General features: G+C 32.5%; 5 protein-coding genes across 10 annotated transcripts; 2 read left to right on the top strand and 3 right to left on the bottom strand.

Annotated features, from left to right (window-relative positions):
- The first annotated feature begins 3,178 nt into the window (after nucleotides 1-3,178).
- Nucleotides 3,179-20,967, top strand: LOC135133306 (uncharacterized). 6 transcript variants are annotated; one of them, XM_064061683.1, is made up of 10 exons: nucleotides 3,179-3,494; nucleotides 3,545-3,672; nucleotides 3,726-3,909; nucleotides 3,960-4,279; nucleotides 9,950-10,079; nucleotides 10,130-10,257; nucleotides 10,326-10,494; nucleotides 10,546-10,865; nucleotides 17,504-17,637; nucleotides 20,808-20,967. In XM_064061683.1, the coding sequence occupies exons 1-10, from the start codon at nucleotides 3,352-3,354 to the stop codon at nucleotides 20,880-20,882; spliced, it is 1,731 nt and encodes a 576-aa protein (XP_063917753.1). In that variant the 5' UTR covers nucleotides 3,179-3,351; the 3' UTR covers nucleotides 20,883-20,967. The 6 variants fall into 6 exon arrangements, with proteins under 6 accessions (XP_063917753.1, XP_063917737.1, XP_063917761.1 ...); XM_064061667.1 differs by having other exon boundaries at nucleotides 3,180-3,494; nucleotides 10,311-10,494; XM_064061691.1 differs by having other exon boundaries at nucleotides 3,180-3,494; nucleotides 3,726-3,849; nucleotides 10,311-10,494.
- Nucleotides 4,297-9,891, bottom strand: LOC135133021 (protein arginine N-methyltransferase 5-like). Its single transcript, XM_064061254.1, has 3 exons — nucleotides 9,840-9,891; nucleotides 4,544-5,379; nucleotides 4,297-4,496 (listed from the first exon to the last, which is right to left on the bottom strand). Exons 1-3 carry the CDS (start codon nucleotides 9,889-9,891, stop codon nucleotides 4,341-4,343), a joined length of 1,044 nt encoding a protein of 347 aa, XP_063917324.1. The 3' UTR covers nucleotides 4,297-4,340.
- Nucleotides 10,883-16,161, bottom strand: LOC135133031 (protein arginine N-methyltransferase 5-like). Its single transcript, XM_064061263.1, has 4 exons — nucleotides 16,044-16,161; nucleotides 15,879-16,001; nucleotides 11,130-11,965; nucleotides 10,883-11,082 (listed from the first exon to the last, which is right to left on the bottom strand). The coding sequence occupies exons 1-4, from the start codon at nucleotides 16,159-16,161 to the stop codon at nucleotides 10,927-10,929; spliced, it is 1,233 nt and encodes a 410-aa protein (XP_063917333.1). The 3' UTR covers nucleotides 10,883-10,926.
- Nucleotides 20,968-21,268: 301 nt separating the features above from the next.
- LOC135133068 (U6 snRNA phosphodiesterase 1-like) lies at nucleotides 21,269-21,809 on the top strand. The gene is made up of 2 exons (XM_064061325.1): nucleotides 21,269-21,405; nucleotides 21,458-21,809. The coding sequence occupies exons 1-2, from the start codon at nucleotides 21,269-21,271 to the stop codon at nucleotides 21,807-21,809; spliced, it is 489 nt and encodes a 162-aa protein (XP_063917395.1).
- On the bottom strand, nucleotides 21,795-24,043 carry LOC135133296 (protein arginine N-methyltransferase 5-like). Its single transcript, XM_064061655.1, has 4 exons — nucleotides 23,967-24,043; nucleotides 23,553-23,815; nucleotides 22,042-23,504; nucleotides 21,795-21,994 (listed from the first exon to the last, which is right to left on the bottom strand). The coding sequence occupies exons 2-4, from the start codon at nucleotides 23,806-23,808 to the stop codon at nucleotides 21,839-21,841; spliced, it is 1,875 nt and encodes a 624-aa protein (XP_063917725.1). The 5' UTR covers nucleotides 23,809-23,815; nucleotides 23,967-24,043; the 3' UTR covers nucleotides 21,795-21,838.
- Between the last annotated feature and the right edge of the window lie 682 nt (nucleotides 24,044-24,725).

Below are 24,725 nucleotides of genomic sequence, written 5' to 3' on the forward strand. Positions count from 1 at the left end.
GAAGTTTTTCAAGACTTTTAAGTTTTCTGAGGTTTTTCATATTTTCCCAAGTTTTTTAATTTTCAAGTTTGTTTTTTAATATTTTTCTCTTTTTGAAAATTTTTCAAGATTCTTTTTAAATTTTTTGAAGATTTTTCAAGATTTTTCAATTTTTTAATTTTTTTTCAAGATTTTTGAATCTCCGAAGATTTTTTTTTTTGATTTCCAAGATTTGTTTTAAAATTTTTCCTTTTGTTTTAATTCGAAGGATCTGAGGGACCATTTGTGACTTGTATCTGGTTTTTGAAGTACTTTTGAAGAATCTCGGGGAACCCTTTTGTTTTTTTTAAGCAGTTTTATCGAATTTTGGGAACCCCTTGTGTTTTGAATTACTTTGAAAGAAGCTGAGGGATTTCTTTTGTTTTTGAAGTAGTTTAAAGAATCTCGAGGACGCGTTGTGTCTAGCTTTTGAAGTAGTTTGAAAGAATCTCAGGGATCCCTTTTGTTTTGTTTTTGAAGTAGTTTGAGAGAATTGTGGAGATCCCTTGTCTCGTTTTTGAAGTAGATTGAAAGAATCTCGGAGACTCCTTTTGGTTTATTTTTGAACTTCATAGTTTGAAAGAATCTCGGGAACTCCTAGTGGTTTATTTTTGAAGTAGTTTAAAAGAATCTCGGGAGCACCCTGTGGTTTACTTTTGAAAATTTTACTGTGTCCAAAGTTATCAAGAATTTTCCAAAATGCTATCTAGATAAATTTTTAATCCTTGATGAAAATTTTCATCGGAGCAAAAATCAATCTCGGTTATGTCGAGATTAAAGTTTTTTGTTTTTCCGAAAATTTTGGAATTATCAAACACATTTTTCGTGAATTTTAGAATCTTTCGAAATTTCAAATAAAAAAAAAAATACCAAAGACATATCAAAAAATCAGTATAGCGGTGTTCAAACATTTTTGAAAACTAAATTCATAACAATGATAATCTTCCGCTACTTACGATTCTGAAATCGCCGTCCCGATATCTGGTCCAATAAACACGTAAAGTGAATTCAAAATTTCCAAAAATTTTCCAAAAAAGTGCTTAAAATTGGGTTAATCGACCGAAAATTGGTGTCAAATTGTAGATAATCTTTCGCTAGTTACGATTTTGAAAACGCCGTCACGATATCTGGTCCAATAAAGCCGAAAAATGAATTCAAAATTTCCAAAAATTTTCCAAAAAAGTGGTTAAAATTGGGTTAATCGACCGGAAATTAGTGTCAAATTGTAGATAATCTTCCGCTAGTTGCGATTCTAAAATCGCCAGCACGATATCTGGTCAAATAAAGCCGAAAAGTGAATTTAAAATTTCCAAAAATTTTCCAAAAAAGTGCTTAAAATTGGGTTAATCAACCGAAAATTGGTGTCAAATTGTGGATAATCTTCCGCTAGTTACGATCCTGAAATCGCCAGCACGATATCTGGTCAAATAAAGCCGAAAAGTGAATTTAAAATTTCCAAAGATTTTCCAAAAAAGTGCTTAAAATTGGGTTAATCGACCGGAAATTAGTGTCAAATTGTAGATAATCTTCCGCTAGTTACGACTCTGAAAACGACGTCAAGATATCTGGTCCAATAAACACGCAAAGTTAATTCAAAATTTCCAAAAATTTTCCAAAAAAGTGGTTAAAATTGGGTTAATCCACCGAAAATTGGTGTTAAATTGTAGATAATCTTCCGCTAGTTACGACTCTGAAATCGTTGTCACGATATCTGGTCCAATAAACACGTAAAGTGAATTCAAAATTACCAAAAATTTTCCAAAAAAGTGGTTAAAATTGGGTTAATCGACCGAAAATTGGTGTCAAATTGTAGACAATCCTGCGCTAGTTACGATTCTGAAAACGCCCTCACGATATCTGGTCCAATAAAGCCGAAAAGTGAATTCAAAATTTCCAAAAATTTTCCAAAAAAGTGCTTAAAATTGGGATAATCGACCGAAAATTGGTGTCAAATTGTGGATAATCTTCCGCTAGTTACGATTCTGAAATCGCCAGCATGATATCTGGTCAAATAAAGCCGAAAAGTGAATTTAAAATTTCCAAAAATTTTCCAAAAAAGTGCTTAAAATTGGGTTAATCGACCGAAAATTAGTGTCAAATTGCAGATAAACTTCCGCTAGTTACGATTCTGAAAACGACGTCAAGATATCTGGTCCAATAAACACGCAAAGTGAATTCAAAATTTCCAAAAATTTTCCAAAAAAGTGCTTAAAATTGGGTTAATCCACCGAAAATTGGTGTCAAATTGTAGATAATCTTCCGCTAGTTACGACTCTGAAATCGCCGTCCCGACATCTGGTCCAATAAACACGCAAAGTGAATTCAAATTTACTAAAAATTTTCCAAAAAAGTGGTTAAAATTGGTTTATTCGACCGAAAATTGGTGTCAAATTGTAGACAATCTTCCGCTAGTTACGATTCTGAAAACGACGTCAAGATATCTGGTCCAATAAACACGCAAAGTGAATTCAAAATTTCCTAAAATTTTCCAAAAAAGTGGTTAAAATTGGGTTAATCGACCGAAAATTGGTATCAAATTGTAGATAATCTTCCGCTAGTTACGATTCTGAAATCGCCGTCCCGATATCTGGTCCAATAAACACGCAAAGTGAATTCAAATTTACCAAAAATTTTCCAAAAAAGTGGTTAAAATTGGGTTAATCGACGGGAAATTGGTGTTAAATTGTAGATAATCTTCCGCTAGTTACGATTCTGAAAACGCCGTTACGATATCTGGTCCAATAAAGCCGAAAAGTGAATTCAAAATTTCCAAAAATTTTCCAAGAAAGTGGGTAAAATTGGTTTAATCGACCGAAAATTGGTGTCAAATTGTAGATAATCTTCCGCTAGTTACGATTCTGAAAACGCCGTCACGATATCTAGTCCAATTAAGCCGAAAAGTGAATACAAATTTTCCAAAAATTTTCCAAAAAAGTGCTTAAAATTGGATTAATCGACCGGAAATTGGTGTCAAATTGTAGAATACATATTTTTTAAGACGTTACATGTTTTAGCTATAAAACTTTACATTTGATAGATCAATTTTTAATCTCAGTTGAAAATTTTCGTCGACTCTTTCAGAATCGAACTTCTGCATTCTGTTGCACCAAAAAATATCATGAATTTTAGATTTTTTGTAGTGTAGTCTTTTGAATACCTCTCGTACATACTACAATTTGTTTTAAACCATTCTTGTACACATTTCAAACAACTATGTGTTATGCAACCCTTCTTACAGTCGTGTAATGCAAGCAACCTGCTTATCTCAGTTTCGCTGTCAAATGTCATTTTAAGTAAGATTTCCTAACCTCGTTAAATTTAAAACCCGAAATAATGTCCAACAAAGGGGCCCTAGCCCTCCTGGCTGATTACGAAGGCAACAGTTCCGACGAAGAGGCCCCCAGCAGGTGTTTTTCAACCAAGAGACTGCACAGAGATGAAGAAAATGAAGAAATAAGAATAAAACGTGTGACAAAGTTTGTAAACAAAGGGGAGGTTTTCAAATCTTTTAAACCAAATTTCGTAGATTACCGGCCCCAAATTTCATAATAAACAACCCAGAGGAAGTGGTGGACGATCCGTCTTTACATGATGGGCGCATCAGGAGCTTTGCACATGAAAGGGGAAATTGGGTGACTTATGCATATATCCCTTGTACTGGATTTGAAATGGAAAATTGGTATAATAGTGAATTGCGACTGTTTTAGATGAAAGTAACGAAGGTCTGCAGAGGTTAATGTCACTGGTTACAAGTGTGGCGGTGCCGGAAGATATTGAGTTGAAGTGCTTCCAAGATTTACATTTAAGTCTCACTAGGACTGTGATATTGAGGTATCATTGGATAGACTCGTTTGTTAGCACCTTAAGGGATAATTTATCGCATTTTACTAAGTATGTCTACCGTTTTTAAATTAATTTTGGTGATTTGTTTTTTTTTTAAGATTTATTATAATGTTGGATCATTTGGAAGTTTACACCAATGAAGAAAAAACGCGTACGTTTATAGGTTTGCAAGTTAAAACTGGCTATGATGCTCTTTTAAAATTAGTGCATTGTTTGGATAATTGTTTAGGAGAGTTCAAACTACCCAAATTTTATGAAAATCCATCTTTCCACATTAGCATAGCGTGGTGCCTTGGAGACAACACAGAAAAGCTTAAGTCGCTTCTGCCTTACTTAAATCGCGACTTAGAACTCCTCATGTCAGAATATTCTCAAGAAAACTGGTATACTTATGTTGAACAAATCTTGTGCAAAACAGGTAACAAAATTTTCCAATTCCAACTGCAATGAAAATTTATTTATATAAAAATAGTAAGTAATTAGTGCTTTTTGATGGAATATGACCTCCCTCCCGGGTTCATGATGCACGTTTTGGCGGGCGACTCCAAACACCACTCATACCAAACTTTGTCCTGATTTTCCACCCTCCAGAAGGAGATTTCAATGACAGAGCCGCCACTCACTTTCAGAGGTTCCTACAAACAAAAACGATAACACTTATCTGTAAAAACTGTCCACTCACCATCAACGGGAACACAATCGGGAACCAACTGACCATCTCATGGGTGTGCGTTTCCGGATGGATACTCAGCGTCACGTCTTTGTACAAAACCGTATCAAAAAAGCCCACGAAACCCGTCAGAATGCACGTCTGCGTACAATTAAACCTCAACTTCTTATACCTCTCATTGTTGATGACGTCACTCCAGTTCGGGTGCTCAAACTTAAACAGCGCCTGCGCAGGAGCGATCTGGTAGTAGTTAACCAGATGAATAACATACGGAGTCTCGTAGCACGTCTTCAGTGTTTTATCCGCGGGTCTGTTATTTCTAATTTCGTTAAAAATCTTGATGCTTTGAAGCGGGGCTAAATACGACGTGTACGAACAAGGTATGGAGATTCCGTTCCTCTTGAGAAAGCGTTGGGCCCCGTCGAGACACTCCGGCGACAGCTCGTTGTCGCCGAAGGACCCCAGGAGCTCGGACACCAGAATGTCGGCTTTCTCCGGGGGCTCGTACACTCTCATGTCGTCGTTAATCAGAGTGACTTGGTCGCTCCACTCGTGTTTAACTCTGTCAATCAGGGTGTTTATGGCGTAGGGGTTTTTTTCAACAGCGTAGACTTTGACTTTTCTGTGGAGGATGTAGGAGACGTTTAAGGCAGCTTGTACGAGGGGGCCGCGCCCCGCCCCCACTACCATGATCGTGGGAATGGTGACATCCGCGGGTACGTCTTCTAGGGCTTTCTGGATCGCGTTTTGATATGTGGTGTATTTGATTTGGTCTTTTTCGAAAACTTCATAGATGTTGGTTTCTAAGTGTTCAGTTAGAGGTTGTAAGGGGTTCTGAGCTTCTGTTGCTTGTTTTCAAAGATTTCCCCTGTTGTTTTTGATTTTTGAAGTTTTTTGAGGATCTTTCAAAACTTTTAAAGATTCTTCAATTTTTTTAAAAGATTTTTTGAAAGTTTTTCAAGATTTTCTCGCTTTTTTCAAGATTCCTCAAGCAGTTTAAATTTTCTGACGATTTTTCAATTTTTCGAACTTTTTTGGAGATTAATTTTTTTATTTCTAAAGATTTTCAAAATTTTTACAGATGTATTTTGGATTTTCAAGATTTTTCAAAATTTTTTTTGTATAAATTTTAAGAATCTCAGGGATTACATGAGTCTTGTTTTTGAACTAATTTAAAGAGATTGTTCAAGATTTTTTTATTTTTTCAAGGGTTTTGAAGTTTTTCAAGATTTTTAATTTTTGTAAGGTTTTTCATAGTTTGTTGAGTTTTTTAAACACTTTTCTAATTTTCAAGATTTTTTTAACATTTTCTTTTTTCTTGAATTTTTTGAAGATTTTTTCAAGATATTTCCGTTTTTTAGATAGAGCCAGTTTATACAATATTTTAACTGGGATTAAGTTAATCACACATTTAACGAGATTCTTCCTTTTTAAATTTCTTGAGGATTCTTCAATTTTTTGTTTTTTTTTTTGAAAATTATTACTTTTTTTGAATTTTTAAAAATCTCCAAGATTTTTTACAGATTTGTTTTAAGATTTGTAAGATTTTTTCAGAATTTTTCATATATTTTTAAATTTTAAGAATCTCGAGGATCACCTGAGTCTTGTTTTTGAAGAAATTTAAAGAATTTAGGGGATTCCTTGTGTACGGTTTTTGAACTAGTTTGAAAGAACTTCGGGAATTCTTCTGTGTATTGTTTTTGAAGCAGTTTCAAGAGATTGTTCAAGATTTTTTATTTTTTAAAATTTTTAAGTTTTCTAAAGTTTTTCATATTTTCCTAAGTTTTTTAATTTTCAATTTTTTTTTAACATTTTCTTTTCAAGATTCTTCCATTTTTTTTTAAGATTTTCTTGAAAGTTTTTCAAGATTTTCTCGCTTTTTTCAAGATTCCTCAAATAGTTTAAATTTTCTGAAGATTTTTCAATTTTTTGAATTTTTTTGAAGATTATGCGTTTTTTTTTAATTTCTAAAGATTTTCAAGATTTTTTACAGATTTATTTTACGATTTTCAAGATTTTTCAAAATTTGTCTTTTGTTTAAATTCTCACGATCACATGAGTCTTGTTTTTGATGTAATTTAAAGAGATTGTTCAAGATTTTTTAAAGATTTTTTAATTTTTCAAGGGTTTTGAAGTTTTTCAAGATTTTTAATTTATGTAAGGTTTTTCATGCTTTCTTGAGTTTTTTAAACGCTTTTTTTTAATTTTCAAGATTTTTTTAACATTTTCTTTTTCTTGATTTTTTTTGAAGATTTTTTTCAAGATATTTCCGTTTTTGAGATGGAGTCAGTTTATACAATATTTTAACTGGGATTAAAGTTAATCACACATTTAACAAGCTTCTTTCTTTTTAAATTTCTTGAAGATTCTTCAATTTTTTTATTTTTTTTTAAATTATTAATTTTTTTGAATTTTTAAAAATTTTCAAGATTTTTTACAGATTTGTTTTAAGATTTTCAAAATTTTTCCAAAATTTTTCCTATTGTTTTAAATTTTAAGAATTTCGAGGATCACATGAGTCTTGTTTTTGAAGTAATTTAAAGAATCTCGGGGATTTCTTGTGTACGGTTTTTGAACTAGTTTGAAAGAATTTCGGGGATTTTTCTGTGTATTGTTTTTGAAGCAGTTTCAAGAGATTGTTCAAGATTTTTTAAAGATTTTTTTATTTTTTCAAAAGTTTTGAAGTTTTTCAAGTTTTTTAATTTTCAAGTTTTTTTTTAACATTTTCTTTTCAAAATTATTTCTTTTTAAATTTATTGAAAATTTTTCAAGATTGTTCAATTTTTTTTAAGATTTTCTTGAAAGTTTTTCAAGATTTTCTCACTTTTTTCAAGATTCCTCAAGTAATTTAAATTTTCTGAACACTTTTCAATTTTTTTCGAATTTTTTTGAAGATTATTCGTTTTTTTTTAATTTCTAAAGATTTTCAAGATTTTTTACAGATTTGTTTTAGAATTATCAAAAAAGAAAGCCCTTTGGAACAAATTTCGGAGAACAAAATGCAATAATGACTACGTAGCTCACAGGCTTTTCTCAAACGAACTATCTATCAAATTTTCAAGATTTTTCAAAATTTTTCTTTTGTTTAAATTGTAAGAATCTCAGGATCACATGAGTCTTGTTTTTGAAGTAATTTAAAGAGATTGTTCAAGATTTTTTAAAGATTTTTTTTTATTTTTTCGAGGGTTTTGAAGTTTTTCAAGATTTTTAATTTTTGTAAGGTTTTTCGTACTTTCTTGAATTTTTTTCAAAATATTTCCGTTTTTTAGATAGAGCCAGTTTATACGATATTTTAACTGGGATTAAGTTAATCACACATTTAACCGTGTTAAAAATTTAATTGCAATCAAAAATTTAATTGATCAAATCGGGTCTTAAAGATTTCCAATTAAAGATTTCCCCTTTTGTTTTTGATTTTTTCAAGTTTTTTGAAGATCTTTCAAGGTTTTTAAAGATTCTTCCATTTTTTTGAAGCTTCTTTGAAAAATTTTCAAAATTTTCTCGCTTTTTTCAAGATTCTTCCTTTTTAAATTTCTTGAAGATTCTTCAATTTTTTGATCTTCAAGATTTTTTACAGAATTGTTTTAAGATTTTCAAGATTTTTTCAATATTTTTTTTAAATTTTAAGAATCTCGAAGGTCACATGAGTTTGTTTTTGAATTAATTTAAAGAATCTCGGGGATTCCTTGTGTACGGTTTTTGAACTAGTTTGAAAGAATCTCGGGGATTTTTCTGTGTATTGTTTTTGAACCAGTTTGAGAGATTGTTCAAGATTTTTTAAAGATTTTTTATTTTTTCAAGAGTGTTGAAGTTTTTCAAGATTTTTAAGTTTTCTGAGGTTCTTCATACTTGCCTAATTTTTTTATTTTTCAAGTTTTCTTTAACATTTTCTTTTTTTTTATATTTTTCAAGATTCTTTCTTTTTAAGTTTCTTGAAGATATTTTTAGATTGTTCAATTTTTTATTTTTTTTCAAGATTTTTTAATCTCCGAAGACTTCTTTGAAGATTTTCAAGATTTGTTTTAAAATTTTTCCTTTTTGTTTGAAAATTTTTCAAGATTCTTTGTTTTTAAATTTCTTGAAGATTTTTTAAGATTGTTCAATTTTTTATTTTTTTTCAAGGTTTTTGAATCTCCGAAGACTTCTTTGAAGATTTCAAGATTTGTTTCAAAATTTTTCCTTTTTTGTTTGAAAATTTTTCAAGATTCTTTCTTTTTAAATTTCTTGAAGATTTTTTAAGATTGTTCAATTTTTAATTTTTTTTTTCAAGATTTTTGACTCTTCGAAGACTTTTCTTTGAAGATTTTCAAGATTTGTTTTAAAATTTTCCTTTTTTTGAAAATTTTTCAAGATTCTTTCTTTTTAAATTTCTTGAAGGTTTTGCAAGATTGTTCAATTTTTTAATTTTTTTGAATCTCCGAAGATTTTTCTTTGAAGATTTTCAAGATTTGTTTTAAAATTTTTCTTTTTTTTGAATTCAAAGAACCTTGGGGACCACTTGTCACTTGTATCTGGTTTTTGAAGTAGTTTAAAGAATCTCGGGGACGCGTTGTGTCTAGTTTTTGAAGTAATTTGATAGAATCTTAGGAATCCCTTTTGTTTTGTTTTTGAAGTAGATTGAAAAAATCTCGGGGATTCCTTTTGGTTTATTTTTGAAGTACATAGTTTGAAAGAATCTCGGGAACTCCTTGTGTCTGGTTTTTGAAGTAGGTTAAGAGAATCTCGGGGGCTTCTTGTGGTTTATTTTTGAAGTAGTTTAAAACAATCTCGGGAGCACCTTGTGGTTAATTTTGAAGATTTTATTGTGTCGAAATTTTTCAAGAATTTTCCAAAAAATAGATAAATTTTTAATCCTTGGTGAAAATTTTCATCAGAGTAAAAACCAATCAATCTTGGTTATGTCGAGATTAAAGTTTTTTGTTTTTCCGAAAATTTTGGATTATCAAACACATTTTTCGTGAATTTTAGAATCTTTCAAAATTAAAAAAAAAATACCAAAAACGTATCAAAAAATCAATACAACGATGTCCAAAAATTTTTGAAAACTAATTTCGTGATATATTTTCTAAGATGTTACATGTTTTAGCTATAAAACTTTACATTTGATAGATCAATTTTTAATCTCAGTTGAAAATTTTCGTCGACTCTTTCAGAATCGAACTTCTGCATTCTGTTGCACCAAAAAATATCATGAATTTTCGATTTTTTGTAGTGTAGTCGTTTGAATACCCCTCGTAAATACTACAATTTGTTTTAAACCATTCTTGTACAAATTTCAAACAACTATGTGTTATGCAACCCTTCTTACACTCGTGTAATGCAAGCAACCTGCTTATCGTAGTTTCACTGTCAAATGTCATTTTAGGTAAGATTTCCTAACCTATTTGAATTTAAAACCCGAAATAATGTCCAACAAAGGGGCCCTAGCCCTCCTGGCTGATTACGAAGGCAACAGTTCCGACGAAGAGGCCCCCAGCAGGTGTTTTTCAACCAAGAGACTGCACAGAGATGAAGAAAATGAAGAAATAAGAATAAAACGTGTGACAAAGTTTGTAAACAAGGTACAGGTTTTCAAATCTTTTGAATCAAATTTTGTAGATTACCGGCCCCGATTTTCATAATAAACAACCCAGAAGAAGTGGTGGACGATCCGTCTTTACATGATGGGCGCATCAGGAGTTTTGCACATGAAAGGGGAAATTGGGTGACTTATGCATATATTCCTTGTACTGGATTTGAAATGGAATATTGGTATAACAGTGAATTGCGACTGTTTTAGATGAAAATAATGAAGGTCTGCAGAGGTTAATGTCATTGGTTACAAGTGTGGCGGTGCCGGAAGATATTGAGTTGAAGTGCTTCCAAGATTTACATTTAAGTCTCACTAGGACTGTGATATTGAGGTATCATTGGATAGACTCGTTTGTTAGTACCTTAAGGGATAATTTATCACATTTTACTAAGTATGTCTAACGCTTGTAAATTACTTTATGTGATTCTTTTTTTTTTTTAAGATTTATTATAATGTTGGATCATTTGGAAGTTTACACCAATGAAGAAAAAACGCGTACGTTTATAGGTTTGCAAGTTAAAACTGGCTATGATACTCTTTTAAAATTGGTGCATTGTCTGGATAATTGTTTAGGAGATTTCAAACTTCCCAAATTTTATGAAAATCCATCTTTCCACATTAGCATAGCTTGGTGCCTTGGAGACAACACTGACAAGCTTAAGTCGCTTCTGCCTTACTTAAATCGCGACTTAGAACTCCTCATGTCAGAATATTCTCAAGAAAACTGGTATACTTATGTTGAACAAATCTTGTGCAAAACAGGTAACAAAATTTTCCAATTCCAACTGCAATGAAAATTTATTTATATAAAAATAGCAAGTAATTAGTGCTTTTTGATGGAATATGACCTCCCTCCCGGGTTCATGATGCAGGTTTTGGCGGGCGACTCCAAACACCACTCATACCAAACTTTGTCCTGATTTTCCACCCTCCAGAAGGAGATTTCAATGACAGAGCCGCCACTCACTTTCAGAGGTTCCTACAAACAAAAACGCTAACACTTATCTGTAAAAACTGCTCACTCACCATCAGCGGGAACACAATCGGGAACCAACTGACCATCTCATGGGTGTGCGTTTCCGGATGGATACTCAGCGTCACGTCTTTGTACAAAACCGTATCAAAAAAGCCCACGAAACCCGTCAGAATGCACGTCTGCGTGCAATTAAACCTCAACTTCTTATACCTCTCATTGTTGATGACGTCACTCCAGTTCGGGTGCTCAAACTTAAACAGCGCCTGCGCAGGAGCGATCTGGTAGTAATTAACCAGATGAATAACATACGGAGTCTCGTAGCACGTCTTCAGTGTTTTATCCGCGGGTCTGTTATTTCTAATTTCGTTAAAAATCTTGATGCTTTGAAGCGGGGCTAAATACGACGTGTACGAACAAGGTATGGAGATTCCGTTCCTCTTGAGAAAGCGTTGGGCCCCGTCGAGACACTCCGGCGACAGTTCGTTGTCGCCGAAGGACCCCAGGAGCTCGGACACCAGAATGTCGGCTTTCTCCGGGGGCTCGTACACTCTCATGTCGTCGTTAATCAGAGTGACTTGGTCGCTCCACTCGTGTTTGACTCTGTCAATTAGGGTGTTTATAGCGTAGGGGTTTTTTTCAACAGCGTAGACTTTGACTTTTCTGTGGAGGATGTAGGAGACGTTTAAGGCAGCTTGTACAAGGGGGCCGCGCCCCGCCCCCACTACCATGATCGTGGGAATGGTGACATCCGCGGGTACGTCTTCTAGGGCTTTCTGGATCGCGTTTTGATATGTGGTGTATTTGATTTGGTCTTTTTCGAAAACTTCATAGATGTTGGTTTCTAAGTGTTCAGTTAGAGGTCGTAAGGGGTTCTGAGCTTCTGTTGCTTGTTTTCAAAGATTTCCCCTGTTGTTTTTGATTTTTGAAGTTTTTTGAGGATCTTTCAAAACTTTTAAAGATTCTTCAATTTTTTTAAAAGATTTTTTGAAAGTTTTTCAAGATTTTCTCGCTTTTTTCAAGATTCCTCAAGTAGTTTAAATTTTCTGACGATTTTTCAATTTTTCCAACTTTTTTGGAGATTAATTTTTTTATTTCTAAAGATTTTCAAAATTTTTACAGATGTATTTTGGATTTTCAAGATTTTTCAAAATTTTTTTTGTATAAATTTTAAGAATCTCAGGGATTACATGAGTCTTGTTTTTGAAGTAATTTAAAGAGATTGTTCAAGATTTTTTTATTTTTTCAAGGGTTTTGAAGTTTTTCAAGATTTTTAATTTTTGTAAGGTTTTTCATAGTTTGTTGAGTTTTTTAAACACTTTTCTAATTTTCAAGATTTTTTTAACATTTTCTTTTTTCTTGAATTTTTTGAAGATTTTTTCAAGATATTTCCGTTTTTTCGATAGAGCCAGTTTATACAATATTTTAACTGGGATTAAGTTAATCACACATTTAACGAGATTCTTCCTTTTTAAATTTCTTGAGGATTCTTCAATTTTTTATTTTTTTTTGAAAATTATTACTTTTTTTGAATTTTTAAAAATCTCCAAGATTTTTTACAGATTTGTTTTAAGATTTGTAAGATTTTTTCAGAATTTTTCATATATTTTTAAATTTTAAGAATCTCGAGGATCACCTGAGTCTTGTTTTTGAAGTAATTTAAAGAATTTAGGGGATTCCTTGTGTACGGTTTTTGAACTACTTTGAAAGAACTTCGGGAATTCTTCTGTGTATTGTTTTTGAAGCAGTTTCAAGAGATTGTTCAAGATTTTTTATTTTTTCAAAAGTTTTGAAGTTTTTCAAATTTTTAAGTTTTCTAAAGTTTTTCATATTTTCCTAAGTTTTTTAATTTTCAATTTTTTTTTAACATTTTCTTTTCAAGATTCTTCCATTTTTTTTAAGATTTTCTTGAAAGTTTTTCAAGATTTTCTCGCTTTTTTCAAGAATCCTCAAGTAGTTTAAATTTTCTGAAGATTTTTCAATTTTTTGAATTTTTTTGAAGATTATGCGTTTTTTTTTAATTTCTAAAGATTTTCAAGATTTTTTACAGATTTATTTTACGATTTTCAAGATTTTTCAAAATTTGTCTTTTGTTTAAATTCTCACGATCACATGAGTCTTGTTTTTGATGTAGTTTAAAGAGATTGTTCAAGATTTTTTAAAGATTTTTTAATTTTTCAAGGGTTTTGAAGTTTTTCAAGATTTTTAATTTTTGTAAGGTTTTTCATGCTTTCTTGAGTTTTTTAAACGCTTTTTTTAATTTTCAAGATTTTTTTAACATTTTCTTTTTTCTTGATTTTTTTTGAAGATTTTTTTCAAGATATTTCCGTTTTTGAGATGGAGTCAGTTTATACAATATTTTAACTGGGATTAAAGTTAATCACACATTTAACGAGCTTCTTTCTTTTTAAATTTCTTGAAGATTCTTCAATTTTTTTATTTTTTTTAAATTATTAATTTTTTTGAATTTTTAAAAATTTTCAAGATTTTTTACAGATTTGTTTTAAGATTTTCAAAATTTTTCCAAAATTTTTCCTATTTTTTTAAATTTTAAGAATTTCGAGGATCACATGAGTCTTGTTTTTGAAGTAATTTAAAGAATCTCGGGGATTTCTTGTGTACGGTTTTTGAACTAGTTTGAAAGAATTTCGGGGATTTTTCTGTGTATTGTTTTTGAAGCAGTTTCAAGAGATTGTTCAAGATTTTTTAAAGATTTTTTTATTTTTTCAAAAGTTTTGAAGTTTTTCAAGTTTTTTAATTTTCAAGTTTTTTTTTAACATTTTCTTTTCAAAATTATTTCTTTTTAAATTTATTGAAAATTTTTCAAGATTGTTCAATTTTTTTTTAAGATTTTCTTGAAAGTTTTTCAAGATTTTCTCACTTTTTTCAAGATTCCTCAAGTAATTTAAATTTTCTGAACACTTTTCAATTTTTTTCGAATTTTTTTGAAGATTAATCGGTTTTTTTTAATTTCTAAAGATTTTCAAGATTTTTTACAGATTTGTTTTAGGATTTTCAAGATTTTTCAAAATTTTTCTTTTGTTTAAATTTTAAGAATCTCAGGATCACATGAGTCTTGTTTTTGAAGTAATTTAAAGAGATTGTTCAAGATTTTTAAAAATTTTTTTTATTTTTTCGAGGGTTTTGAAGTTTTTCAAGATTTTTAATTTTTGTAAGGTTTTTCGTACTTTCTTGAGTTTTTTAAACACTTTTAATTTTCAAGATTTTTTTTTAACATTTTCTTTTTTCTTGAATTTTTTTCAAAATATTTCCGTTTTTTAGATAGAGCCAGTTTATACGATATTTTAACTGGGATTAAGTTAATCACACATTTAACCGTGTTAAAAATTTAATTGCAATCAAAAATTCAATTGATCAAATCGGGTCTTAAAGATTTCCAATTAAAGATTTCCCCTTTTGTTTTTGATTTTTTCAAGTTTTTTGAAGATCTTTCAAGGTTTTTAAAGATTCTTCCATTTTTTTGAAGCTTCTTTGAAAAATTTTCAAAATTTTCTCGCTTTTTTCAAGATTCTTCCTTTTTAAATTTCTTGAAGATTCTTCAATTTTTTGATCTTCAATAATAATAATAATAATAAAAGCGTTTATTGTTCTACAAAAGAGACAATGTGAGAACAAAAGGTTCGGCTACAGCTCAACGCTGATACATTTCTAAGAACCAAACCCGTAAATACAAACAAGAGTATACAAAATAAAAAAAGACGAGAAAAAAGAAACACATTAAAATTTTATTGTGTCAATGTTGAAATTATTGGTCAAAATTTGTTTATTTATTTTGTTTTTAAGATTAAAATTAGAGTACCCACATGCTAACTCAGGGCACTTATTGAAAACGTAACTAGCCAAGTAAGAAAATGAAGTTTTAAACATTGACATTTTATGCGAAGGTATATCAAGTTGTGCATCGACAAATCGTAATTTTCTGGAATGAACTTGACTTCTTTTCAATATTTTATCGTAAAGATAAACTGGTGCATGTTCCTTTAAGACACTGTTAAGAAAACAACTGTAATGAATACAACGTTGTTCGTTCATTTTAAGTAAACCAAAAGATCTCAAATATGGAGTAATATGATCACCAAAAGGAACATTTGTAATAAATCTAATGCAGTTGTTTTGAATTTTTTGAAGCTTTGCTTTGTCATTTATAGTAAGGCAAGGACCATACAATTGATCGCAATAATTGAGGCGTGATAAAATCAACGAATTCATAAGCAAAAGTTTAGTTTTTTCATTTAAAATATGTTTTAGAGGAATAAGTTGCCTAAATTTTAAGTAACACTCTCTACAGATATGAGACACATGAGAGGAAAATGTTAATTCAGAATCGAATATAACCCCAAGATTTCTAACCTTGTCTACGTACTCTATTTTTTCATTATTAATAGTAATTTGAAGACTGACGCCTGAAAGTTTATGTGATGTGCCAAACAAGATATTGTGACACTTTTTTGTGTTAATCAATAATGAATTTGATGATGTCCATTTGTAAATCTCGTTTAAGTCATGATTGATCTGTTCTTGAGCACGTAATACTTCACAGGGAGGGAAACTTAAAAATAATTGAATATCGTCGGCGTATAGATGAATTTTACAAAACTTTGGCATATAAACGATGTCAGATATAAAAACGGAAAAAAGTAGAGGGCCTAATTTGGAGCCTTGAGGAACCCCATTGCTAACTCTGCGCTCACTAGAAAAAACTTGACCTTCAGTTGTATTTAAACGACAGACTTGTTTACGATTGTATAAATAGCTTCTGAACCAATCAAAGTTTGGATTACAGATACCATAATAGTAGAGCTTTTCTAATAAACAGTCTATGTTCAATGAGTCGAACGCTTTGGTTAAGTCTAATAACGTTACAGAAGTTAAATTTCCTAAATCTATATTGCTAATTATATGATCTGTTAACGACACAAGTGCAGTAGCGGTACTATGACATTTACGAAAACCTGATTGAACCGGTGGTATGGTGTTTTTGGAATTAATAAATTCACTAAGCTGCTGATAAATAACAGACTCAGCAATCATCAAAGCAACAGGCTGAATGCTAATGGGCCTCATGTCATTCAGAGATGTAAATTTATTCTTTTTTGGTATGGGAGTTACGCATGAAGTTTTCCATAATTTGGGAACATAACCATTTTCAAAACTGAGGTTAATGATGTGTGTCAAGGGGGCACTAACAAATGGCAAAGCAATCCTCAACATCCTACCAGAAATACCGTCATATCCCATAATAGAAGGTTTTAATTTCAGTATTGCTTCTTCAATTTTCTCTACTCCCACAGGTGAAAATACAAAATTACTGTCATTAGAAAAATTTGTACGGTTAATGTAATCACGAAAGCTAGATGTTGTAGTGACCGCAGGAACAGAATTTATAAAATAGTTGTTTATCTGGTCAGCATTAGCTAGTTCAGGAGGTATGGTTTCATTATTTTTACTTGCTATTATATTAGAGTTCCGTAAAGTTGCCCAAAATTTTCTTGGATTATTTTTACAATTCTGTGTAAAGTTGTATGTCATAAAACCACGTTTTTCTTGCTCTAGTGCAATATTATAAAAATTTCTTAATTCACAATAGTACCTTTTATGTTGTTCAAGCTTTGTCCTACAAAAATGATTCCAAGCTTTCCTTTTTAGGATTCTCAGTTTTCTAAGATTGTGAGTATACCATGGTTGATGAGATCTTTTAGTTTTATGACAACAGATTCTTAATGGAGCATGTACGTTAAAAATACTTAAAATGCATTCGTTAAAATATTTAACTTTTTCATCTAAGTCTGGCAACATATATATTTGATTCCAGTTAATTCTCTCAGCATCCTTGGAAAATTCATTTATGTCCAAATTTTTAAAACTTCTAGTAATTTTATGATTAGTTATCTCGTTATAATTATTAAAATCTACTATACAATGAATATTGTTGTGGTCGGCTAGTGCAAGATCAGATACCCAAGACTTAATAATTTCAACATTTGAACTAACAATAATTAGATCTAAGAGAGATTCGCTATCCTTGGTAATCCGTGTGGGATCATTAATTAATTGGTTACAATCAAGTTCAAATAACAAAGATTTTAGAAATTTGCTACCAGGAGAATCAACAAGCAAATCAACATTGAAGTCACCAATAAATATAAAATCAAGTTTTTTAAGAGTCAAAAAATTTATAATATCTCCTAGCAAATTTAGATTGTTAAAATTAATATCAGGTGGTCTGTAAAATGTACCTACGGCAATCTCTTGTGAGTTTATCTTAAGTTTAATTAATAAGTATTCAATAGAGCTATCAGAAATTTCATCCGAACAAAACTTTAAAATTTCAAATTTAAGAAAAGACTTAACATATAAAGCAACACCTCCACCTACTGTGGCACGATCCTTGCGAATGATGTTGTAGCCTGGCAAGCTAAAAGTATCGTCTGGAACATCCGGTGGAAACCATGTTTCACTGACGCCTATGAGGGAATAATCATGTTGGAGTACTATGTCTTTGAACTTGTGAAATTTGTTACACAAGGATCTTGCGTTCAGGTGAGTAATAGCTAGGCCACTTGGTTTTGATTCGTGCGCTTCCAAAAAAATTTATTGACAGTTACTCCAGAAGGCCAAAAGTTTGGATCCATTACAGATTCAGTTAATGAGTTTGGGACGGTGATTTTAAAAGACGAGTATACTTCTGGATGTTTAGAGCTCATTTTCTCGCAGTTTATCTCTGATGACGTTGATGCAAAAAATGCAACTACATCTTCAACGGTTGTACCAGGAAGAAGGCGGCTTATATGAAAGCTAGAAGTTTTATTGCGCTTTGGAACACCAACTAAGGTATTCCCACTTGACGAAACACCACTGCCAACTATTGGTTTAGATCTCCTTTTCTCGTTAAGAGAAGGTTTTCCTTTGGGGCTGCTATCAGAGTTAAGTTGTTTCTCATTCTTATTGCCACGTTTTTTATGAGTCACCAGTTTAAAACCATCCTGGAAGACATCATCGTCTGCGTCATGTTGAGTTTTGTTGTCATCTTCATTCAGATAGATAATTTCATTCATGATTTGCAGCTGTTTATCGTGCATCAGCTGTGCATTTTTTGTTTTCTTATAATCAGCAGCAGTACCTGTAGAAATAAGTCTTTTATCAATCGCACACTGAGGTTTTTCAACGCTCACGATTGAATTCGCAGTTTTATTATATAGGTCGATTTTAATTTGGTGAATTTCGTTAATAATTTGATGGAAGCGTTCATTTACCATGTCGACAGATGCATATTTACCAAGTATCGAAGTATTTTTAACTTGCTTAAGTTGTTTCGTAAGAGTATCAACTTCAGTTCTTGAGAAGTGTAGTTGTTCTTTAAGCAATTCTATTGTTGTTGACATTTCTGCAATAGTTGCTTTGAGTTTCATGTTTTCCCATTGAAAATTCGTAAGAATATCTTGTGAGGTCACATTTTCTTCAATGTCATCGTCGCCGTCGTCAGCGAAACTTTCGTTTTCATGATACGCAATTGTTGATTTCTTGGAACAGCAATTTGTTCTTTGTGCACAACTTTGATGAAACGTAGCTTTACAATTAACACATATCACTTTTTTCTTAATTACTGGTCTTTTACACGTAGTACAATTGAAATTAATAAGAGCTGCTTTCTGCACTGTATTAGTGTCAGCCATTTTCTTTCAATCCTAAACTTCACTGTATTAGTGTCAGCCATTTTCTTTCAATCCTAAACAATTCTGTAAAAATCTTCAAGATTTTTTACAGAATTGTTTTAAGATTTTCAAGATTTTTTCAATATTTTTTTTAAATTTTAAGAATCTCGAAGGTCACATGAGTTTGTTTTTGAATTAATTTAAAGAATCTCGGGGATTCCTTGTGTACGGTTTTTGAACTAGTTTGAAAGAATCTCGGGGATTTTTCTGTGTATTGTTTTTGAACTAGTTTGAGAGATTGTTCAAGATTTTTTAAAGGTTTTTTTTATTTTTTCAAGAGTGTTGAAGTTTTTCAAGATTTTTAAGTTTTCTGAGGTTCTTCGTACTTGCCTAATTTTTTTATTTTTCAAGTTTTCTTTAACATTTTCTTTTTTTTTTATATTTTTCAAGATTCTTTCTTTTTAAGTTTCTTGAAGATATTTTTAGATTGTTCAATTTTTTATTTTTTTTCAAGATTTTTTAATCTCCGAAGACTTCTTTGAAGATTTTCAAGATTTGTTTTAAAATTTTTCCTTTTTTGTTTGAAAATTTTTCAAGATTCTTTCTTTTTAAATTTCTTGAAGATATTTTTAGATTGTTCAATTTTTTATTTTTTTTCAAGATTTTTTAATCTCCGAAGACTTCTTTGAAGATTTTCAAGATTTATTTTAAAATTTTTCTTTTTTTGTTTGAAAATTTTTCAAGATTCTTTCTTTTTAAATTTCTTGAAGATTTTTTAAGATTGTTCAATTTTTTATTTTTTTTTCAAGGTTTTTGAATCTCCGAAGACTTCTTTGAAGATTTCAAGATTTGTTTCAAAATTTTTCCTTTTTTGTTTGAAAATTTTTCAAGATTCTTTCTTTTTAAATTTCTTGCAGATTTTTTAAGATTGTTCAATTTTTTATTTTTTTTTTCAAGATTTTTGACTCTTCGAAGACTTTTCTTTGAAGATTTTCAAGATTTGTTTTAAAATTTTCCTTTTTTTGAAAATTTTTCAAGATTCTTTCTTTTTAAATTTCTTGAAGGTTTTGCAAGATTGTTCAATTTTTTAATTTTTTTGAATCTCCGAAGATTTTTCTTTGAAGATTTTCAAGATTTGTTTTAAAATTTTTCTTTTTTTTAAATTCAAAGAACCTTGGGGACCACTTGTCACTTGTATCTGGTTTTTGAAGTAGTTTAAAGAATCTCGGGGACGCGTTGTGTCTAGTTTTTGAAGTAATTTGATAGAATCTTAGGAATCCCTTTTGTTTTGTTTTTGAAGTAGATTGAAAAAATCTCGGGGATTCCTTTTGGTTTATTTTTGAAGTACATAGTTTGAAAGAATCTCGGGAACTCCTTGTGTCTGGTTTTTGAAGAAGGTTAAGAGAATCTCGGGGACTTCTTGTGGTTTATTTTTGAAGTAGTTTAAAACAATCTCGGGAGCACCTTGTGGTTAATTTTGAAGATTTTATTGTGTCGAAATTTTGAAGAATTTTCCAAAAATGCTAGCTAGATAAATTTTTAATCCTTGGTGAAAATTTTCATCGGAGTGAAAACCAATCAATCTTGGTTATGTCGAGATTAAAGTTTTTTGTTTTTCCGAAAATTTTGAACTATCAAACACATTTTTCGTGAATTTTAGAATCTTTCAAAATTAAAAAAAAAATACCAAAAACGTATCAAAAAATCAATACAACGATGTCCAAAAATTTTTGAAAACTAATTTCGTGATGTATTTTCTAAGATGTTACATGTTTTGGCTATAAAACTTTACATTTGATAGATCAATTTTTAATCTCAGTTGAAAATTTTCGTCGACTCTTTCAGAATCGAACTTCTGCATTCTGTTGCACCAAAAAATATCATGAATTTTCGATCTTTTGTAGTGTAGTCTTTTGAACACCCCTCGTATATCGTACAATTTGTTTTTAAACCATTCTTGTAAAAATTTCAAACAACTATGGGTTATGCAACCCTTCTTACACTCGTGTAATGCAAGCAACCTACTCATCGCAGTTTCACTGTCAAATGTCATTTTAGGTAAGATTTCCTAACCTATTTGAATTTAAAACCCGAAATAATGTCCAACAAAGGGGCCCTAGCCCTCCTGGCTGATTACGAAGGCAACAGTTCCGACGAAGAGGCCCCCAGCAGGTGTTTTTCAACCAAGAGACTGCACAGAGATGAAGAAAATGAAGACATAAGAATAAAACGTGTGACAAAGTTTGTAAACAAGGTACAGGTTTTCAAATCTTTTGAATCAAATTTTGTAGATTACCGGCCCCGAATTTCATAATAAACAACCCAGAAGAAGTGGTGGACGATCCGTCTTTACATGATGGGCGCATCAGGAGCTTTGCACATGAAAGGGGAAATTGGGTGACTTATGCATATATCCCTTGTACTGGATTTGAAATGGAAAATTGGTATAATAGTGAATTGCGACTGTTTTAGATGAAAGTAACGAAGGTCTGCAGAGGTTAATGTCACTGGTTACACGTATGGCGTTGCTGGAAGATATTGAATTGAAGGGTTTCCAAGATTTGCATTTAAGTCTCACTAGGACTGTGATATTGAGGTATCATTGGATAGACTCGTTTGTTAGCACCTTAAGGGATAATTTATCACATTTTACTAAGTATGTCTAATGTTTGTAAACTAATTTTGGTGATTCATTTTTTTTTTTTAAGATTTATTATAATGTTGGATCATTTGGAAGTTTACACCAATGAAGAAAAAACGCGTACGTTTATAGGTTTGCAAGTTAAAACTGGCTATGATACTCTTTTAAAATTGGTGCATTGTCTGGATAATTGTTTAGGAGATTTCAAACTTCCCAAATTTTATGAAAATCCATCTTTCCACATTAGCATAGCTTGGTGCCTTGGAGACAACACTGACAAGCTTAAGTCGCTTCTGCCTTACTTAAATCGCGACTTAGAACTCCTCATGTCAGAATATTCTCAAGAAAACTGGTATACTTATGTTGAACAAATCTTGTGCAAAACAGGTAACAAAATTTTCCAATTCCAACTGCAATGAAAATTTATTTATATAAAAATAGCAAGTAATTAGTGCTTTTTGATGGAATATGACCTCCCTCCCGGGTTCATGATGCAGGTTTTGGCGGGCGACTCCAAACACCACTCATACCAAACTTTGTCCTGATTTTCCACCCTCCAGAAGGAGATTTCAATGACAGAGCCGCCACTCACTTTCAGAGGTTCCTACAAACAAAAACGCTAACACTTATCTGTAAAAACTGCTCACTCACCATCAGCGGGAACACAATCGGGAACCAACTGACCATCTCATGGGTGTGCGTTTCCGGATGGATACTCAGCGTCACGTCTTTGTACAAAACCGTATCAAAAAAGCCCACGAAACCCGTCAGAATGCACGTCTGCGTACAATTAAACCTCAACTTCTTATACCTCTCGTTGTTGATGACGTCACTCCAGTTCGGGTGCTCAAACTTAAACAGCGCCTGCGCAGGAGCGATCTGGTAATAATTAACCAGATGAATAACATACGGAGTCTCGTAGCACGTTTTCAATGTTTTATCCGCGGGTCTGTTATTTCTAATTTCGTTAAAAATCTTGATGCTTTGAAGCGGGGCTAAATACGACGTGTACGAACAAGGTATGGAGATTCCGTTCCTCTTGAGAAAGCGTTGGGCCCCGTCGAGACACTCCGGCGACAGCTCGTTGTCGCCGAAGGACCCCAGGAGCTCGGACACCAGAATGTCGGCTTTCTCCGGGGGCTCGTACACTCTCATGTCGTCGTTAATCAGAGTGACTTGGTCGCTCCACTCGTGTTTAACTCTGTCAATCAGGGTGTTTATGGCGTAGGGGTTTTTTTCAACAGCGTAGACTTTGACTTTTCTGTGGAGGATGTAGGAGACGTTTAAGGCAGCTTGTACGAGGGGGCCGCGCCCCGCCCCCACTACCATGATCGTGGGAATGGTGACATCCGCGGGTACGTCTTCTAGGGCTTTCTGGATCGCGTTTTGATATGTGGTGTATTTGATTTGGTCTTTTTCGAAAACTTCATAGATGTTGGTTTCTAAGTGTTCAGTTAGGGGTTGTAAGGGGTTCTGGAGGAAGTCTTCACAGCCTTGAATGAACTCAAGATTTGTGTCAGACACATACAACTTCTTCCCTAAAAAGTGTAAATACTTGGTATAAACGGATAAGTCGCCTTCGGTGTCCGTTTTAATAATGTACTGAACGTCAATGCTTAAGAATCTCTGGATGAGCTCCTGGTGCAGTCGTGACAGCACCGGTTTACCGTGAGTGTTCATAATGAAGTACGACGTCGGGACGATGAGGGCCCTCACGGGTTCCCCGATCCACCTATCCACTTCGCTTTTCGTTGGAATGTAGCGCACCTCTGGCAATTCCAGCACCACCCCAACGTGCTTATCATAGTTACAATAAGTCCTAAAGTCGTTCCACCACTCCCAGGAATCCTCCTTCTCGTCCTCGCCGCAAATGGGGCTGTATTGCGACGGGTGCACCATGGGCACGGTCACCCAGAAACTCGAATTAAACCCGTGCACCAACTTCTCGTTAACCAGACGCCCCAACTGCCCATTGTGTCTCTTAGTCAGACAAATCTTGACCACGGGCACCCCCAGGTGCACCGCAAACCCCAACTCCTGCAGGAACAGCGCTTTGCTTTTCCGCTGCACGTGGTCGATTTCGCTGTCCACGTTAATCGTGGGGGTTAGTTCCGCTAAAACCACTTATGAGACAACTACAATTTATTGTAGTACTTTATTACCGACTATGTAGCGGCTCCACTCCAAGCTTTGTAAAATGCGGTCCGTGCGTCCGATCGACGGGGGCGGCTTACCCTTCAGGAGCTCCCTAGCGTAGTTTGGATGGGTGATTTGGGTCACCACAAAGTGGTAGCCGAATTCGTATGCGGACTGGATGGCCAGTCTAAGGCTGTGAGGGCAGTTGATTTGGAGTCCGGTGGACATGCGTTTGCGCTTCTCATTATCTCCGTCGGGAAAGTATTGCGTTTCGACGCTCATCGCGGGGCTGCAACATGTTGTGGATTGAGGTTATGTTGGCGGTGATGGGGTTAGGGGGAGTGGTTTGGGGCGACGGGGGCGGCGATGCGCGGGTGGCGGTCGAGGGTGGGTGTTTTTGGGTGGTGCTTGTGTGGATTTCGGTGGTTTAGCGACCTTACCATGCACGATTTTTAAATTAAACCGAACTGTCATTTGGGTATAGCTGTCAAGCTCCAGGTTGGGCAACCGAAGGACTAGGGGAGGTGAAATGTTACTAGAATTAAATATGAAAAATACAGATAGAGAAAAGATTATAGACGGACCAAGCGGTAATACCACAAACCTAAAAATTATAGACCGCGTGTGAGTGAAAAATTTAATTGGTTATAAAATGGTAACAAATTTTATGACACTCTAATTCTTAAATTCTAAATTCACCTGGTACTATATTTTGGTAGGTAATTTAGAACCAGTTAAAGAGATAAAACATAGAAATCGCGACATAAATGTAAATGAATGAATAAACGACTTATATTAAAAGAGAATTTGGTAACAATTAAAAAAACTAAAAAATAAATATATTTTGTCCAGTGTAAAAAGTTGTGCAGATTTTCTTCTTTCCTTTCATCATTTCCTTGTTGTCTCTTCCTCTTTTCAATAGATTTCTTTTTTTGTTTTTCGATTTGTTTCTTCATTTCTCTCTTTTTAGTTATGTTAACTCTTCTAGAATTCTAAAATAAAAGTCTCAAGTTGCACTATAATTTTTTGTCAGTTTTTTTTTTTTAATTTAATTCATTCGTGAATGCAACATAGTGTGTTTTTGTTTTTTTTTTTCGATAAAGAATTAATTAATAATTAAAAATAAAGACGACCCCATCGGCTGTCTATAACGGAAAAATAAATAAATTTTAATTAATATCGAATAATTAATTTCCATA

Source organism: Zophobas morio, unplaced genomic scaffold (assembly GCF_036711695.1).
Source record: "Zophobas morio isolate AGI-343-1 ecotype UQ-CSIRO unplaced genomic scaffold, CSIRO_AGI_Zmor_V1 ptg000003l, whole genome shotgun sequence".
In the NCBI taxonomy this organism is placed as follows: domain Eukaryota; kingdom Metazoa; phylum Arthropoda; class Insecta; order Coleoptera; family Tenebrionidae; genus Zophobas; species Zophobas morio.